General features: G+C 34.0%; 2 protein-coding genes and 1 long non-coding RNA gene across 3 annotated transcripts in view; 2 read left to right on the forward strand and 1 right to left on the reverse strand.

The window, feature by feature from the left end:
* The window catches only part of LOC107872826 (trafficking protein particle complex II-specific subunit 120 homolog), a 25,023-nt gene extending 22,811 nt beyond the window's left edge, over positions 1-2,212 (reverse strand). The window contains exon 1 of the mRNA XM_016719447.2: positions 1,409-2,212. Within this exon, the coding sequence (XP_016574933.2) occupies positions 1,409-1,819 (411 nt within the window). The 5' untranslated portion in view covers positions 1,820-2,212. The remainder of the gene's footprint in view (positions 1-1,408) is intronic.
* Positions 2,213-3,005: 793 nt separating this feature from the next.
* LOC107874848 (transmembrane 9 superfamily member 11-like) lies at positions 3,006-5,476 on the forward strand. Its single transcript, XM_016721567.2, has one exon. The coding sequence runs from the start codon at positions 3,134-3,136 to the stop codon at positions 5,108-5,110; it is 1,977 nt and encodes a 658-aa protein (XP_016577053.2). The 5' UTR covers positions 3,006-3,133; the 3' UTR covers positions 5,111-5,476.
* Positions 5,477-7,413: 1,937 nt separating this feature from the next.
* Positions 7,414-9,247, forward strand: LOC124899287. Its single transcript, XR_007056555.1, has 2 exons — positions 7,414-7,662; positions 8,252-9,247. It is a non-coding gene; the product is annotated as an uncharacterized LOC124899287 (long non-coding RNA).
* Positions 9,248-20,096: the final 10,849 nt, after the last annotated feature.

A 20,096-nucleotide genomic window follows, 5' to 3' on the forward strand; every position in this document is an offset into this window, starting at 1 on the left:
TCGAGTAAAGAATTGTCCATTAACTCCAATTGCATTGCCAATTCCATGGAATTCCTTATTCCTTCCTTTAGGTTGCATACCTACTGGGCAACTTCTGATAGTTGAAGATTCAGCTCTTCCTTGATCCTTATCTTTTTCCTTCGATACCATGGATCCAAGGTTTCCTTGATCCCTAAAAGTTCCTTATCATCTTGGATGTTTCTCTCATAAATGCTCGACATTCCCTCCACTAACTTCTGCAATTGATCCTGGATCATAGAAAACTTGCCTTCCATTTCTTCATTCGATTTATCTGGGTTTTTATCGCGAACTACCATGATTGATTGAGCCGAGAATCAGTGGCTCTGATACCAATTGATACAATAGCAAGTAATTGAAGTGGGACATGTTAATCTAGGAGTAAAATACTCGGTGGTATCAAAGCCACCCATCACCCTTCGCGCCCACCGTGGCTGGAATGGTGACACCGGTATGGCAGTGATCGGCCGGGACTAGCAATGTTTAGCGCACAGCCATCGAGGCACCTAGGCACCTGACTCAAAAAGGGCTACCTGGGAAAGAGCTACCTATAAAAGTAGAGTGAAAGCTACCCAGAGTGGAGCCGTCGAGAACGACGGATGCAGAGCGTGGTGGTTTGTTATGATCCATTGCAAAGTCCCACATCGGTACAACAAAGTATTGGTGTGGGGTATTTATAACCTTGGGCTTCCCACCTTAAGAGCTAGCTTTTGGGGTGTGGTTCTCCTAAGGTTGTAACAAACTATTCTCTGCTACTATCTGTTGTCTCTTGTACTTCCCTTCCATATTTTTCTAGATTTATTTTGTCTTGAGCGAGCGTCTATCGAAAACAGTCTCTTTACCTCACCTCTGAGGTAGAGGTAAGGTCTACGTACACTCTATCCTCTCCAGGTCCCACTTTGTGGAACTGCACTCTATATGTTGAGGTTGTTGTTGCACTCATTTCCGATCTCTACCATTATTAACCATTCCCAGCCAGTTCTTTTCTTCAAACTATTCTAGATACATATAAATACATATCCAAGTTCAGTTTATTTGTTATAAGCTGCTTATATGCTAGATCCTACACTGTTACCATGTACTCCCTCCGTTCCAAAATACTTGTCACAATTTCCTTTTTGAGATTCAAAAAATATGAACTTTGACCTATATTCTAAAGATACTATTTTTTTCTATCATATCAATATGAGAAAAATTGCAATTTATAATACTTTTCATATAGCTTTGTATTTAAATTTTAATTTGAAAATATCAAATTAATCTAATTTAATCCAGTTTTGAAAACTAGTCAAATTAACTCTTGTGAAACTTGACAACTATTTTAGAACAGACGGAGTATCAAATATCAATCAATTCCAACAATTACAAAATCAACAAACAGAAGTATAACCTGAGAATCACCGGGGCAAAAAGCGAAGCAACGTTGAACAACTGAAGATGAGTAACTCTTACAAGCATTCGCAAACTGATCCATAACAGAATGAAGATCAGGCGAAGTAGGACAATGACAAATGCCAATAACAGCAAAAATCTTCCGATTCGATTGAAAATCTTCCCATGGACTCGCCGGTGAACCACCGACCATGTACTTAAACCGGAGACTACCGGAATCCCAAGGCTGATTAGCGAACGGTGATTTTTGATGTTCGGTGTAGAATGATGAAATGGAAGATAATGATACAGTGTAGTGAGGGACTAGCATAGAAGTGTAATCGCGGAATAAAGGGATTGATATAGATCCGATTGGGAGAACTGCTACTCGGATCATACAGCTTGTTTCGATGCTTACGTCGGGTTCCATTGCCGGAAAATGATCGCCGGAGGAGAGGGTGAGTGGGGGAGATTGGCGGCTCCGGCGAAGTGGTTTTTAGATCAGATGGTTACAACAATTGAAATGGGGAAGGTACATTTGAGAAATTGGTTTCTACTTATGTGACTTGTAATTAAAAAAAAAATCAAATTGAAATAGACAAATTAATTGTTTTGTAAGATTAAAAAATGTTGTATATTTGTATTTGGGTCAGCGTAATTGAAATAGAGGCTAGCATTTTGAGAGCATTTCGAGCTATTATGCTAAATGGGATGGAGTGTTGATGGATTAGTAACTTTAGCTCATCGAAAATATGATACTTGATAGAGAAAGTGTGAAAATTAAGAATTAAGGCAGAAAATTAGTTAAACTTATTTCATTGCTTTCTCACTATGGCTACTTGTTCTTTCAATATTTTATTATGTTGGTGTTTTTGGATTTGTTGCTATTGTACATTTTTTATTATTTGTTAGGTCGAAGGTTTTTTAAAAATGATTTTTTACCTTCTCAAATGTAGAAGTAACATTTATGTTAACTCTTTTTCTTGCGAAACTTCACTTATAAAAACACACTAAATTTATAGTTATTGTTGTATAAATTTTAATTATTTGAATATCGAAAAATAAAATAAATAAATAAATAAATAAAACAACTTAAATGATATTCTAATCAAGTAGGTTCTTATACAATCAAATCAATTTTGTTATGACTAAAGAAATAATTTCATTTTTTGTTTTTAACTTGTAACTACATGTGTCCTTTGATGTGGCTTGATAATCAATAAAGTTAAAAGAAAATCGTGAAATGGTAGATCTAAATCTCAATAGAGATAATAATCTTATGATTTCCTCCATTCTACACAAGTTAGATGATAAATTTATCGAAAAATCTTGGTAGCTTAATTGGTTAGTTATCTGAACTCTCACCTTATTGGTGAGAGTTCGATTCCCCACATTATAATCCCCTTCCCCTATCCCCAATTTTAAGAAAAAACACTCTTTGGTAATATAAGATTTAGAATATGATGAAAAAAAGGCTAAGGCCGGGCAAACTAATTCAGATAGCAGCACACGTATAGACATAACACTAAATAGACCAAATCCAACCATCCAACACAAACGTATAAATAGTTTGTTACAAATTTCCACCTTTCTCTCCTCGTACACTAACAAAATAGACCAAATCCCCTTGTGCTACGTCATGTTTGTATATTGAATCTAACACATTTTATGCTTTCATGCATTGTTTTCAAAAAGGAAAAAATTCTTCAAGATCTCTAAGGATTCATCTAGAACTTGGCAATCGATGGATTTTTCCGATAAATTAAAGAAACATCTATTGTTTTGTAGCTTGTTTCTTCAATTTGCTAGTGGATTTTATCTACCGGGTAGTTTTCCTCACAAATATAATGTAGGTGATCAATTATCTGTGAAAGTAAATTCATTGACCTCAATTGATACAGAATTGCCTTATGAATATTACAGTTTACCTTTTTGTAAACCTTTAGAAGGTGTCAAGGACAGTGCAGAAAACTTAGGTGAGCTTCTTATGGGAGACAGAATTGAGAACTCTCCTTATAGATTTAAAATGCACGTAAATGAAAGCGAGTTATTTTTGTGTCAAACAAATGCATTGTCAGCTGATGAATCCAAAATTTTGAAAGAACGGATCGATGAGATGTATCAAGTTAATCTGAATCTTGATAATCTCCCTGCTATTCGATATATGAACAAAGACGGATTCTTTCTTAGGTGGACGGGTTATCCGGTTGGTATTAAGGTTAAGGATGTGTATTATGTGTTCAACCATTTGAAATTTACTGTGTTGGTTCATAAGGATGAGAAGAGTCCTACTATGCCTGGTGTTATTGGGGCTGGCGATGGTGTTGAGTTAATAACAACGGAGGATAAGTCTGTTACAGATGCCCCGGGTTACATCGTTGTTGGATTTGAAGTTGTCCCTTGCAGTTTTCAACATAATATAGATTTGCTTAAGAATCTCAAACCATACGATAAGTATACTGCAAAGATTAATTGTGAACCAGCTACTGTAGCCGCGGTGGTACAGGAAGGCAAGCCTTTGGTATTTAGCTACGAGGTCAATTTTGCGGAGAGTGACATTAAGTGGCCATCAAGATGGGATGCATATTTGAAGATGGAAGGTGCAAAAGTTCACTGGTTTTCGATTCTTAATTCCATGATGGTTATTACATTCTTAGCAGGGATAGTTCTGATTATTTTCTTGAGAACAATTCGAAGAGATCTAGCTCGGTACGAGGAGATTGACAAAGAGGCTCAGGCTCAGATAAACGAGGAATTATCAGGGTGGAAACTTGTTGTTGGTGAGGTCTTCAGGATTCCGGAGAATTCAGGACTCCTCAGTATGATGGTTGCTGATGGATGTCGTATTTTAGGAATGGCAATCGTGACAATATTATTCGCGGCTCTTGGATTTATGTCTCCAGCCTCTCGAGGCACACTTATTACTGGCATGCTTATGTTCTACGTGTTCTTAGGTATTATTGCTGGCTATGTTGCTGTTTGGCTAATGAAGACACTGAATGCTGGTAACACCAATGGATGGCTTTCGGTTTCCTGGAGAGTTTCTTGTTTTTTCCCTGGAATTGCATTTCTTATACTAACTGTTCTGAATTTCCTCTTATGGGGAAGTCAAAGCACTGGTGCAATTCCTTTTACTACATACATTGTTCTGTTGATGTTGTGGTTTTGCATCTCTGTGCCTCTTACACTCATAGGTGGATTCATCGGTACAAAGGCTCCACACCTCGACTACCCTTGTCGTACCAATCAAATTCCTCGTGAAATCCCATCAAACAGATTTCCTACTTGGGTGCTAGTAATTGGAGCAGGAACTCTGCCATTTGGAACATTGTTTATTGAGCTCTTCTTCATCATGTCTAGCATATGGCTTGGTCGTGTTTACTATGTTTTCGGGTTTCTATTGGTAGTACTGATCCTGCTAGTGGTTGTTTGTGCTGAAGTGTCTTTGGTCCTGACTTATATGCATCTTTGTATGGAAGATTGGAGATGGTGGTGGAAATCATTCTTCGCGTCTGGCTCAGTTGCAATCTACATTTTCTTCTACTCCGTCAACTATCTTATTTTCGATCTCAAGAGCCTCAGTGGACCTGTCTCGGCCATGCTATACTTAGGCTACTCACTTATAATGGCGCTTGCTGTTATGCTAGCAACTGGTGCCATAGGCTTCTTGACGTCTCTTTTCTTCGTGCATCGACTCTTCTCTTCCGTGAAGATAGATTGAAGAAGGTGAACTATTTGATTGCCATTCCCCATGCCTAGCTATTGATGATAACATGAAGATCGGGTGGAGACTAATGTTTACCACTTGCATATTTGCTAGCTTTTATAGTACTTTCTTCAAAATACATCCAATTTGTTGTCATGTTGTTTCATACATTTGAAAGGAAATAAGATCATTTTTTGAGAAATTCTGAGAGTTTGTATATGAAGGGAGTTTCATACTAGCGCTAGGACATTGCTGGCACAACACATGGTTTCTCAGTTCTAAAAAACAATTTTGATGGTTTTCACAGATTTTTATTCATGTATCATGGTGTTTGTTTAAAGACACTTTTCTTAATGGAGGATTGGGAAAGAAGTTTATCTATCTACCTATTGTTATTAGTCCAATGGCCTCATGTTGTCCCCCTATTAAAATGTTGGGCAAGATATAACTCTCCACTAGTCATTTCATTATAAAACCTTATACTATGTTGGTGTACGATTAGATATATCGTTATCTTTTTTATTTATCTAACTGATGGTTATTTATCTTATATTATTATGTAGGTAATTTGTTTGATATGATTTAACTTGAGCATTCTAGAAAACGTTTCTTACTATTTTGCCTAAGACAAGTAGAACGAAAGAAAAGAAATCAAACACTTGTGTAAGTGTTCGATCACTTGAAGTGAAAAAAAAAAAAAAAAAAAACTTAAGAAGTTAAAGTTGATTGGAAATAATAAAGAAATCTTTGTAAGTTATGTTTGAACATTGAATTTTGTTTTAAAAAATTGAAGTAAAATCAGTTCACTATATGTTTGGACCTCAACTACAATTTTTAGTATTTCAAAATTCAAGAAAAACATCAAATATTTACGAATATTATTGATTAGCTCATGTCTATTTTCCTATATATAAAATCTAAATTCCAATTTTTGGGATATGACGAGGGGTGTTTGGTTAGCGAAAAGTTATTTCGGGATTTATAATTTTAAAGTTATAATCATGAAATCAATTTATTCCACCTTTTAATTTGTATAAATTTATTGGGAAAAAATATTCATCAAATAGCCCATGCTTGATTCAACTGACAGAGAATGGTCAGCCGACCAAATTCCTAAAACTGGTCATTTTTGTTATAAAACAAGAAAAAATAAAGAAGAATAGTAGAGAGAATAAAGAGTAACTGTTATTTCTCATGGGAGATGAAAGATCATATGATTGATAATACAATAAACAAAATCCCTTTATTTATAGGGAAAATACTCTCAGTTTCTAACTAAAAGTCAGATACTTCAAATCCTGATATATATATACTAGATCTTATTAAATCTTAATAGACATTCACTATAATGTAAATACACTTACAACACCCCCTTGAATGTTTAAATATATAATGTGCCTCGTTAAAACCTTACTAGAAAAACCCAATAGGAAAAAAATCTAGTGAAGAGAAAAGAGTACACATCTCTACCACTACGCATATCGCCTCATTAAAACCCTTATAAGGAAAACCCAGTGGGACAAAACCTCGTAAGGGAAAAAGAGTTCAACGCGTATTAACTCCCCCTAATGAGAACATCCTTGAACCTTTGCACAGCGATCTTGTGCACCATCTTCTTAAAAGCTGTAATTGGATAAGACTTGGTGAATAAACCAGTCATATTTTCACTTGAACGAATCTGTTGCACTTTGATATCACCATTCTTTTGTAGCTCATGTATGTAGAAAAGTTTTGATGAAGTGTGCTTCGTTCTATCTCATTTTATGAATCCTCCATTAAGATGTGTTATGCATTATCTCCATATAAAAATGTGGGTAGATTATCATATTTCACACCATATTTTTCTCAAATAAGATGTATCATGGACCTCAACCATACACATTCTCGGCTTGCTTCATGAATAGCCATTATCTCAACATAATTCGATGAAATAGCTACGATAGACTGCTTGTATATCTCTAAGATATTACAGTACCACCACCTATAAACGCATAGTGTAAAACCCCATGTAGAATACATTGCTTACATCTACCAAATCTAGTCTATGCAGCCAATAAAGACTTGCCTACACCTACCAAATCTTCATGCATGCCAACCCATGTGGACTTTTCTTTCTAGCAGCTTCTACTAGTTTTCAAAGTCTAATAAGTGTGTAGATTTTTCAGCTTGCATATGCAGATTTTCCAGCTTGTCCAGCTTGTTGTTGACAATTGTATGGGAGGATTTTTTTGCATTTGTTGTACCTTTTTGACTTAGGGACTATAAATATATGTTGTAAGCTCTCTTAGGCAGCATCACATATTTGTTTTATTCAGAGAATATACAAGAAAAACGTGACTCTTTGGCCTCCCAAAAACATTGTCTTCCTTTAGTGTCTTTCCTTGCTTGTTTGTGTGAATGTTCATTGATTCTTGTGGACTGTTTTAGCGGGGTTGAGGATTGAGTTTAGCATCACTTTTGAGTGTGTTAAGTTGTCCGCACACGTCTTAAAATAGGCATGTGACAAGAAGCAATTATCAAGCCCAGCCCTTCTTTTTCCAGTCACTAGTTTGTCTATTGTATTTGAGGTATGTAAGACTACTACAACTTTGTAATTCTTTGGATTTCGTATTCTCCAATTCAAGTTGTTACAAGATAGATTAGGATTGAATAAATTCTCGTAGTCCTATTTCTCAAAGGTTTCTTGAGATATCTTTGGGTAAACTTTTATCACCCAATTTTTCTAAATATGATCTCAATCCTCATATAAATTATAAATTCAGGATTGTTTCTCTGCGATTTTCTCACGTATTTTGTATTTTCTGATTTATATTTTATTCCTTGGTTTACTGAAGAGATTAGTACTCCATTTGTTCTTCAAGAACTTTGTCTGTGTTGGGAGATCTTATGAATTATGAAATTTATGTATTCTATAAAATTCTTGAACTTTGATATTTATTAATTGAATGATCTAATTTTTTTTCATGACTACTGGAGTCTCTTCACTGTTGGTTATACTAAATAAAAAGTACTCTTTTGAAGTTACTCCATAATTTCCATCATACTATTAAACCTTTAACTATGCTAAAATGATTTGAATCTTTCAAAATCTCCAAAATTTTCATTATGTTATGAAATCTTTTTTTTTTAGAACTGACATGATAATTTGATCCGCAGGACTTATAACATCATTATGAAATTTCTTCAAGAATATCCTCATGGGATCATATATAATCTCCATAATCTTAAGCTATGCTAAAAGTGGCATGGACACATCCAGAATCTCATTCTTCATAAAGTTATAAGAATCTAGATCTTATGAACCATGACATGTATTATGATACTACTTTCCATGAGTCTCCAATAACATTAATGAATGATGTAACTTATCAAGTATGAGCCTAAAATGGCTAATTCATAATTCATAATTCATGATCCTTAAATGGCTAACTCGAGACATTTGCATAAAGCAGCTAACTTATGAATGCTAGTCAAGAAAGGCTAAAAACAGAACTTTATGAGCCTAATAAGGCTAACCTCTGAACATGAATTCATAAAGATACCATCATGAGCATAAGGGAGTTAGTTAGCTGACCGTGAAGGCATAGGTTCAAACGACAAATGCCTGAAACTATGTTTACCGACATAGGATAGAGATCATTCCACAAGTCAAATGACTCTGTTTTTTTCATTTTCCAGAAAAGGGACTAACCATGGATACTTGCTAGCAAATTATGTTATGTCATGTCCTATGCCTGGCAAGGTAAAAGATGACTTAGCTGATCGGATCTAGATCAGACTCCATGCACTCACACGGTGGTTTATGATGATTCACTACTTTCTCCCCCAAATAACTAAAGGAATTAATTTATTTTACATTACCAATTATTTTTTAGTTTATGCTCTTGTCCCTTTTCATCTTATCATGTTTTTAATTGTACTTATCATCTTTGTATTTTCATGCTTTATTACTTTCTTATGTGGTTTTGCATACCAATACATTCCACGTATTGACCGTCTTGGATGTTGCATTATTTTATAATGCAGCATCTGAGACATACGTTTGTAATTTCATGGATTACTTGATCCAATCAAATCAGCTGTTGGTGAGCTCTCCATCTTTTCTGAAGGCATTTCTTATACTGTTACTGACTAGTTCTATATTTTGGAGTATGTCGGGGTCTTCTTTCCTATTGACATTGATTCATATGTTTAGAGGCTTCGTAGACAATAGTAAATATAATATTCAGTTATATTCAGTTTTATTCACATGGCTTTTGAAATTTTCTCAATCATGATTTAAGACTTTTTTATCAGTTTATAAGATAAATAGGTTTTTATTCTTCATTCTATTACTCACATTATTTAAATGTTTCTTTTGAAATGTGGATGAATGCTCCTGATGTAAGTTAAGTGGTTCTCTCGAGCCATTAATAGTTCCGGGTGCCTGTTACGTCCTGGGTCTAGGTTTGGGTTGTGACACATAGCCTATTTGAGATCGAACTTTATGTAGGTCAGATAAGTACCCAAAATCAGCATGACCAATAATATCGGGATTGCAAAGTTGCTAACAAATTAACTAAAAAAAAAGGTTATATTAGGCCTTGTAGTATTTGCAAGATATATTAGTGCATCAATTGCACTAAGATATGGTACTTCATAACCAAGGAGTTCCTCATTCTTTTCTTGAGGTCGGAATGGACCCTTATTCAATTTATGCATGTTTCTCATTTAAGCAAATACTCTATTGCTTTTGAAAACTCTCCAAAAATTTCAATGATACCCAAATCATCAAATTATATCTTATGAGGATAATAAAAAGTTTCCCAGAAACTTTATATGCTTCAGGCATTTTCAATCCTTTAGGAATTTTCATATGGATGTTTGTCAAGTAACAATATCTAACATGTCAAGTGTGACATCTTCAAGTGTCTAGACTGCAAATTAAATAAGTTTTACGCTTACCAAAATGCATCCTTTCAGGTCCCTTGATAAATGTTTCTACGTCAGCATGCTTAAATTAACGTAGAATTCAGATCCTCATAATCTTTTACAATATTGCACCAATATTGTATCAAAGATATCATCGACGGTTTCTTATTTTGTATCGGTTTTCAATATGACATAATATTTTGATATCTCATCACTTCATTATTTTTAGGTACTTGAACCTATCATAAGGTTTCGTAAAGTGTTATGTCGTAGGTTCTTCAGGATCACATTGCTTTATTTTTTATTATTATTATTTTCTCCTTATCCTTTTCAAGGATTATTTCATTTGGAACCAATTGGTCTACCACGCTTCATGCATGCATAGACTTTGTCCTTCATGGACACAAAATAGGAGCACTTGCAGCTTAAATATGGAATGCTTTCGGCATTTAACTTGAATTATCTTTTGAATGAGGATCTGGTGATAATTCTAACATATTTCATAGATATTTATAATCTCTCCTTTATGTTAGGAAAACTAACATACATCCTCTATCTTCTTTGAGGAATCCATCTTTGTGCATCATGGTATATTCATTAATCGTATACCGCACATCAAAACTATTAGATGAAATAGTTGGTTCATGACCTTGAACCAATTGAGGGGGAAGAAATAATCATAATTTATTGGTCTAATGCATACCGGTGTTATTGTATGCAACATATCATATTTCAGACCAACACATGAAGTTTTGTTCTCATTAGCGATGGTTTAGCAATTTATCGAAAGCATTTAATGCTAAGTCATCATCATCAAGATAACTTTCTTGATTGCACAATCTGAAAATTAATATTCTTAACTCAATTTTATTGAGCAAGCAACTTTATGAATGTCAAACTGCAGGTTGACAATGAATGTACATGTGATCATCTTATTGATGCATCTTTTCAACGTATCACATAATAGGTGAACGGGTCCATATTCACCTTTTATATTTTCCAGATTTAAGGAATTCAATCCCAACATTAGTTGGTCCAACCAACTTATCATGAGAACAAGCGACATAAACAATTCTCGAAGAATCTTCTAGTTCTTCAATACATGTCTAATATTCAATATGCACATCTTCGAGATGTTACAATCATTCATATCAATTTATGAACTTTTATTCTAGTAAACTTCAACTTTACCATGACATGTACTTTTTTCTTTAGCAAATTTCAGATTTACTACTTTAGAAATAGATTTCGAAATAACCCATCTCAGCTATTCTGTCTCTTTCGGAGGTGAGTTGTCATATCAACACAATCAAGTACACGTTTGTATTAATAAGTTTCACTAAATATTATCACATTCACCCCAGGGAATGGATCTTTGCTTATAATAATCAAAATTCTCATTCCCCCAAAATGGAATATAATCGTGTCTTAAGCCTATCAAATTATGATAGCTTATATATCTTATAACCTCTTTCATCATATTGCTACTTTAGAAGCAAATTGAGGCATACATATGATGTAGAGAATTTTTCTCTTGCATATCTTATAATCATAATAAGCGTGTGAAAATATTAACACTTTTGATGATTATTATCATATTATCTCTCTATGCTTATATTCGTACATTCAATCACTTGTTTCAATAAAGCAATTTGTCAACTTTCAGATTTATGCTAGCATATTCACTTCATGAAATAGAGCATATTAATGAGATATGTTTCATGACCTTTTATTAAACACCTATTATTTTGTCTTAGCCATCATAATATCATCAATGTGGTGTATTGAAATTCAAATTCAATATCTTATCCATATAAAGGCATCTTAGGCATGAATCGATGGACTTGAACCCAACATATTATCATCCTTTTTGATATTATTTTTCTTGAGGAATAAATTTAAAATATAAATGGTTTCAAACCAATTATTTCCTCATGTGAAAAAATTATTTTTTGAATAGTTTTTATTTTTGTGCTAATAATAAACTATTCTATGATCAACAAATTTGTCATACTAATCATTCATGCGGGCTTTCTGCAAGAAAATCGACGTCATCATCGTTACAGCTATTTACATTTGAATCTTCATTTGTTTTTAGCATAGATTCATCACAAACACTTAACTGATTTAGATAACAATATGGTACTCCAAAATCTATTTTTTTCTACCTAGCCACTCATTAACAACAGGATATACAGGAAAAGAAGCATCTCTGTGTAAGTTTGGATTTTCCAGGAGTTGCCAGTGTGTTTCTTCATCAGCTCCCTGATAGTTAAGATCGTTTAGTGCATGAAAGGTTTCTAGTGCTTTTTCCATTTCACATATTTCCTTATTCAAGTGTTCAATAACTGATGTTTCATCCTTGAATTTATATATCTGAAATGTTGTGGAGATTGCCTGTGGGACAGTCAAACCGTGCCACCAACATAAGACTTCACAATCACATCTTTTGGAATATAATTTGAGCCACTGAAGTTTTCACCCCAAATTAACACATCTTTTGGTTTAGAGAATTGTACCTGTTCCTCGATGATATGTCCCGCAACACCTAAATCATAATATATGGAAATAGGTTCATTCATAAGTAGACGAAGTAATCCATACCATTGTTTACCTGTTATGTCGGTGTAGCAATCAAAATATTTTTTTGGGGTGTAAGAGCTTCCCTCTCCCTTTCAGGCTCTTAGTACAAATCAACTTTTCAATTGATCATTTCTATGCATTGTGAATGAGTGAAATGATTTTGTGGTGCTACCACTGATGTATTTGCGGTATTTAAGAGGAAATAAATATTATGTTTTTACAATACTCCCTCCGTTTAAAAAAGAATGACCTAGTTTGATTAGCCACGTAGTTTAAGAAAATAAAAAAGATATTTGAATGTTGTGGTTTTAATTATGTCACATGAAAATTTAAAATTAAAAGATTGCTAAAAAAAAAAGGGTCAGTCTTTTTGAGACGGACTAAAAAGGAAAGTAGGTCTTTCATTTTTAAACAGATAAAGTAATTAATTTTATTTTTTTGCTATTTATATTCGTTGGTGATGGAACGTGTCAGATTAAAAAAAGATTGTGTTTGACCGGTCATTAATGCGGTGACAAATCAAACATATTTTTTTTATATAAATTATTATACGACGTAATAATTAGTTTTATTTTTCAACGTCAGATACTGAAAATGTTGAATCTGATCAATCAATCACAGTGACTTATCAGTAGTGATATTGATGTGACAACATGTGAGTTACTCACACTGTTCTAAATATATAGTAGAACAAAAGTTGGCATTTGAATAGCCCCACAAAATAAGAATTAAAATATGTGTGCAATCTAATAATATACCCTTTTACTTTACCCTTTTAAAATGTATCTGTAGGACCTTGATTCAGTGTGGCACCAAATGGTGTAGATGACTTTTCAGCAGTTTCTGTAAACAAATATGCTTTTTGCACTATTATGAGCTTATATATTGCAACTATTTGAATTTAGCACCAGCTTTTACAAATCACAATAAGTTATGAAAACTATCTAAAGTTTTCAAAATTTTAATAATCTTACCAAAATGATCACAAATAGATTGACTTAATAAAAAGGGCAAGACATGCCCATTGATTACATTCATGATCCACTTTCATCTTTACTAACAAGAGTTTATACAACTAATTGCTAAGAAAACTAACAGAGTTACAAGACCAACCAAGAGTTACTAATTTCAACATACATGTACATTACACCAAAATCCAACAAACAAATGGATCGCCACCATAAAACATTCGCTACCAATAGAATGATCAAGCTTCCTGTGAGTTCTTCTTCATCCGAGATGGTTCAGGTTCAATTAAGGAGCATCTGGAGCAGTTCCTTTCGACAAGTTCATCCCTTCATCAGTTACTCTTATTGTATTTGAGAAGCCAACCACATTCTTCATGTTTTCTATTATATAATCATACTGGAAAGATACGATTATCAGTCCTCACATCAAGCAAGATACTAAAATAAGGCATAACAAATGATATGAAATAGTTCTTACTGCATCAACTTGTCCACTCCAGTAGCTCGAGTCGATGGCTTTCTTATAGTTTTCCTCCCTTAAATCCTCAACCTAGAAGTGAAAAATAACACGCAGATCAGAGATCTCAAAAGTAGCATAATAATGAATCCACACAAATGGAGTAACCAAGAAGCAACACCTTTTTTTGAGTCTCACTACATAGAGTTTTGTAGCTGATGTCTGTCTGTGTAGCATCACTTGCAAAGGGCCCTTTGCCTCTCTATTCAGAATTCAAGTAGAAGGTTTCAGGCATACAAGAATAAAGGCAAGTAATTGTAACAACATCATAAAAGACATATTAGAGTTACTCTGTTAGTAAAACAACATAATACTAATGCATAATTGATAATCACTCTAAGTCAAGGTCCAAAATGCATAATGTATATACTTAGCTCCTGTTTTTTCATATAAATTTCACTTTCTTCAATAAATGAAATAAATGGCGTTGGTTATACGTTCGTGCATTTTACTTTGTTTGATAAAGTTTGACTTGATACAAAACGTTGTTATAATAACAATGTAATCCAGTAAGTAGGGTCTGAAAAAAAATGAGTGTCAACAAAAAAAGTATAATGTACCAAAATATCTTTTACGACCACGATAATGACACGCACATTTGGCAAAAAGAAAGGAGAATGACTATTTTGGGGAGAAGAACACAAAGGGATCAAAGTTGTTACTTGTTATACACATTTTCAATCAATGCCAACAATCATCACATAATTTATAAGAGTGCATGCACAAAAAAGGACGATCTAGGCACGTATATGAGATAAATATTGAGTGAAAAGGAAGAGTAAGAATTAAAAGCATTTCCACTCAACAAAGTAACTGATTTTTCAATTTTGCACTATCAAATGAGTATAATTTTAACCGTTGTAAGGAAGATTAATAAGCAATTTTGAAAGAATGATATTAGTATAATTTTAACCATGGTAAGGAAGATTAATAAGCAATCTTGAAAGAGTGATATGGATCTTAATACTTATATTATCATTTTAAGTAGAATTTGATGCAGCACCAACTTTCATTGTGTTCTAAGGCATACCAACTAATCATTATGCATGGATCATTATAAAATTAATCAAGAAAGTTGATAAACAAGTGGAAGAATCATAAGCAACAACATGTACCAATAAATAGTTCTGCCTCTCATATACAGGAGATTCAAGCTAACACAAGGACAACAAGATGATCAACAAAGTGCTAGTAAATCAAAAATAGCCCCATGCGACTTCACTAGGCTTCCAACACTTGGTTTTGAAACTAGAAAATGAGTTTAACAACAAGAACAACAAATAACAATGATGCTAGTGAATCGAAAGAACCCCACGTGGTTTCACTAGGCTTCCAACACTTGGTTTTGGAACTAGAAAATGAGTTTAACAACAAGAGCAACAAATAACAACAATTCTAATGAATCGAAAATGGCCCCATACGGCTTCACTAGGATTTTAGATTCAACAACACAATGATAAAAAAAATTACAAGAGATAGAAACTTGACATACAATATTCAATGATTTAATACGGGACTACTGAAGATTATCTACGGAAGTATACTATGTTCCACAACCCTTTGGTATGCGTAGAGCATCCAAAGGCCGAAATCCATCGCCATCCTTCCTCGTCTTAGTTGGAAGAATCTTCTTTCGTTTCTTTTTTACCCTCATAACAGGCACTTTCGGCCCCAGTGGGTGAGCCATCTATGCATCTATAGTAATGAACTCGTCTTCGTCCGAAGACGGGACTACTGAAGAAGAACCGTCAATCTGAACAAACAAAGTAATAACAATATTTATATAAGTAGCCCAATATTAATGTTAACACAAAAATTAACAGAATTAACACAATAAATTAAACTTGTGTGTTTAAGGGACGTTCAATCGATGCCGCCTTCATAGCACTCTGACTTGTCAAACCATGCATGTCCGCCAAGGAAATAGGGCAAGAACTTTGAAGCTAATAACAAAATTAAATAAAAGTTAACTGAAATGACTTAAAATTATCTATCAAGGCAATATAGAATGAACTAATAATTATTATAATAAAAAATAAGTATACCTGCGTGTCATTGGGAGGTCTGACCCGTGTGGGGAGTATATCACCCTGGCATATTTCTCAGGCTTGGTAAAGGCAAATGGAGGCAGGAAAAGACATACTATCAAGCTAATAACAAAATTAACAAAAAGTTAAGTATATATTATAAAGAATATATATAAAACAAAGAAGTTTAAACTACAAAGTTAAGTTAAGATGTGTCTCAACGTGAAAGCCACTCGATGACGGCCTAGCATAACCCATCTATGACTCCAAGCTGCGACTAAACATCAACATATCAAACATCTCGTTGGTATGTTGCGTGAATGTTTGCCCACCATTTTGTAAACCAGAGGAGCCCTACAACAAGACATACACCATTATGGCATGATAATAGTACATAACTCTTTACTTAGGAAAAAATATTGCATTACTTATTGGCATATCCGGTATATAAACCATAGCCAATAGTTGATTCATAACTCAGATAAACTGCCTCCATATCTCGCCTAGGTGTCCCATCTGCAGGCTGAGATGGCAGTTCCATTGGCCTCGTGTTCTAGGGTCCAGACATGTCTGGAATTGCCTCAGATGGAACGACAGGAGTAGACGGTGATGACTCATTAAATAATTTATGTACAATTGGTTTGTAGGGTCATCCCCTTGGACGACCACATCCTCGCCCTCTACCTTGGCCTTCACCACGTCCCCGAGAATTTACATTATAATAGGACGATTCAGCGTCACAAAATGGACCATCTGGAGGTATGGCATCGCGAGCCTCCTCAAATATCTGCTTTACCACACTCTCTATTTCATATCCCCACAAAGCATGTGCAAGATCCTTTTGCACTTCTTTCAAAATCTTGAGAATCTTGTGAAGTCCCCTCGACAATGTAGCAAAACTACCAGCAGAGGAACAAATCCAGCTCTATAATATTTCTGTAGATAAAGGTAGAGATAAGAAGATTATAAAACTATAGTATATTACTATGAGCTAGAAATTACTTTTTCATGGGTTGTCCCTTGAGGTCCTTTAGAAAATTCAAATGTCAAAATGAAAATGTTAATTTATCCTTATTTATCTAGCACAAATCAAACAACTATAAACTCATGCATCATATAAGTATGTTTTGTTATAGAAAAATTATAAATTTATAAGTACCTTTATAGAAGGTTTGCCTATCAACAACCATCCGTGACTTAAGTACCACAATGTATAATCTCTCAGTACAGCACTATGGACTGGCACAACCAATTTTCCATGTCGATCCCTCCAATCAGTAAAATAATAACCTAATAGGTCAACCAATGACTGATCCACCCTAGTACGCAAATCAACGTCAAAGTGCTTGGGTTTCCACTCTAGAGGCTAGGGTATGTGCTGAGGAAGACCAAATTGTCACATCACCCTATCAGGCATGTGGTACTCACCTACCTCTAAGAAAAGCAAAGGGACTCGTGCAGTCCATATATGCCTGTCAATCTTGGAACATAAGGGCAGTGTATGCAATATTGCATCGTACGGTCTCCACACAAACTATGTTACATAAAGACAATTAGATGGATTAATAAGAGAAATGATAAGCTTTAACAACCACCTCAACATATGCTTGTTAACAACAACCTCCGTATAAAGATAATTAAGTGGATTTATAAGAGCTATCATATCCTTTTTATGCATCATGCATCCAGAAGATTTAACCATTATATTAAAAGTTTTTGAACATTACAATAATTAATTTATATACTTGAAAATTACAATAAAAGTAACAAGCAATCACAATAATTAACAACTTCAAATATTCTTATATAAATTTACTATTCTTACTAGCATACAAACATCACTATCATTTATATCACAACACCCACTTTATTACTTATTTTGCGGTCCCACTTGAGTGAATCATAATAACTAATAATAGAAAACATAATTATACTAAAGGCCTTCTAGTACATTAATCTACTAACATCTCACATTTAGCATGAGTTAGTAAGACTTACCTGCACCTTCGTTATGTGATCTATCTGATCTCTAATAGAGATTAGAGTGTGATGTGACTCGGTATTTCTTTCAACGCCCCTTGTCCATATCATGGCATATGGAAGTGCTGCGTTATCATCTTTCAGCTCATATAGTCCTGGCTGTAGAGGCAATATCCTCTCCCAACACCATACCTTAAAGTGAAAAAATAAATTAGTTAACAAATCATACACATATTACATTTGAACACTATTATAACGTAAGTCATTTAATTACCTAAATAAGTGGTAGATATCCGTATAGAACACGTGCACCTTTATATGACACGTAACACAGAGACCTGTATAAGTAGACCAATACTGCACTGCCCCAACTATAGCTACAAACAGAGCCAATGAGGTCTAGGAATGCAAGAAAATATAGCCTAATAAAGATGCCCGAAGAGTTTGGGAATAAGATACCCCCAAGAATCACCAGCATGTATAATCAGACAATCTTCTCCGCCTTGGCAACTGGAGTATGGTCTCCAATAGGTTTGATTTCTAACTCATCTTTAATGAAATCGATTAGACTCGTCAAACTCACAAAACTTTTGCCATTAATGGGCCTAACATATCCCGTGAGTGCCTCTAGCATAGCATGCCATGAACGACCCCTACCGAAAATATTCGCTAGATAAATTGGGTGACCATCAACACGCAAATCAAACAGGACTTGTACATCCTGAAGTGTGATTGTTGCCTTACCGAAAGGTAGGTGAAAGCAATGACTTTTCGGACTCCATCTCTCAACCATGGTCATAAAAAGATGTCGATCATACTGCATTCTTCCTACTCTTACAACATCATATAATCCCGCACTGGATAAGTATTCTTCAATGTAATGATGCGGTGGGTGCGAGGTAATAAAGAGCAAACCATCTCGATCCTGATAGGCCTGATGCACAAATCGTATGGTATTTCTTCTTCCCACAGCAACTTCAATCGATAATGACTCTGTAGTCTAAGTAGTGTAGGTTTACCAGGACCAGAATGCACGACACGTTCCATTTTAATTAACAACCTGCACTCATAATTAAGTTCATGTTTGCTTTCACTTAAATGCCCAATGTTTTACTAGTTTATTACGAGCCTAACATGTACTCATTAAAACTACAAACTTGTCCTATCTTTTTATTGTTGTTGTTGTTATTGAACATCTAATTTGAAAATTATTATTATACAAGAGTTGATATTGAGAGATTGTCAAATTAATTTTCAGCAAACATAAGGCAGTTAAAAATATGGGGTATTTTCTAAAGATCTCCGGCTCAAGTCTCTCATATCAAAATTGGGAGAAAAATTATAAAAGCAAAAAAAGATATAATAAAAAAACAAAACGTTACACACAACATTAAGAAGAAGGGAAAATGGAGAAGCATCTTTATTTTGATTTTTTGATTTGGATTGAAAACAAAGATAAATAAAACGGTAGGTATAAACAGATTAGGTGATCAACATACAAAGGAAAATTAAATAATCTCATTTCTCAAATTAGGAAATCTTTATGAATAACAACCTGATTAAATTGCTAACAATCTTATCTCATTCCGACACTAAAAGTTGAGTCTTTAAAATCTAAGCTTCGAATTTTTAATAATTGTCAACTTCCTTTTCTATATCTAAGTCAAGTCGATGCTAACAGAGTTGAAAACTAAAACATTACATGCTGAAAAAGCTTTTATCAACTTTGAAATTTCATGCTTCTAAAATACTATGTACAAATTATTTAATGCTTAGAAATTTAATGCTTCTAAATAATGATGTAAATGTTTTTGTTATCATCAGTATATACTATATAGAACTTAAAATTCACCAGACAATAAAAAGTTTATATCACGACGATTTCATTACATTGCGAAGTGATATTATTCACCGATTAAAGTAATTAACAAAAGATCAATTTTCAGAATGATAACAAAAAATATAGAGTTTTATGGTTTTTTTTTTTTTTTTCAATTTGACAAAATCTACCATAC

Source organism: Capsicum annuum, chromosome 6 (assembly GCF_002878395.1).
Source record: "Capsicum annuum cultivar UCD-10X-F1 chromosome 6, UCD10Xv1.1, whole genome shotgun sequence".
Lineage (NCBI taxonomy): Eukaryota > Viridiplantae > Streptophyta > Magnoliopsida > Solanales > Solanaceae > Capsicum > Capsicum annuum.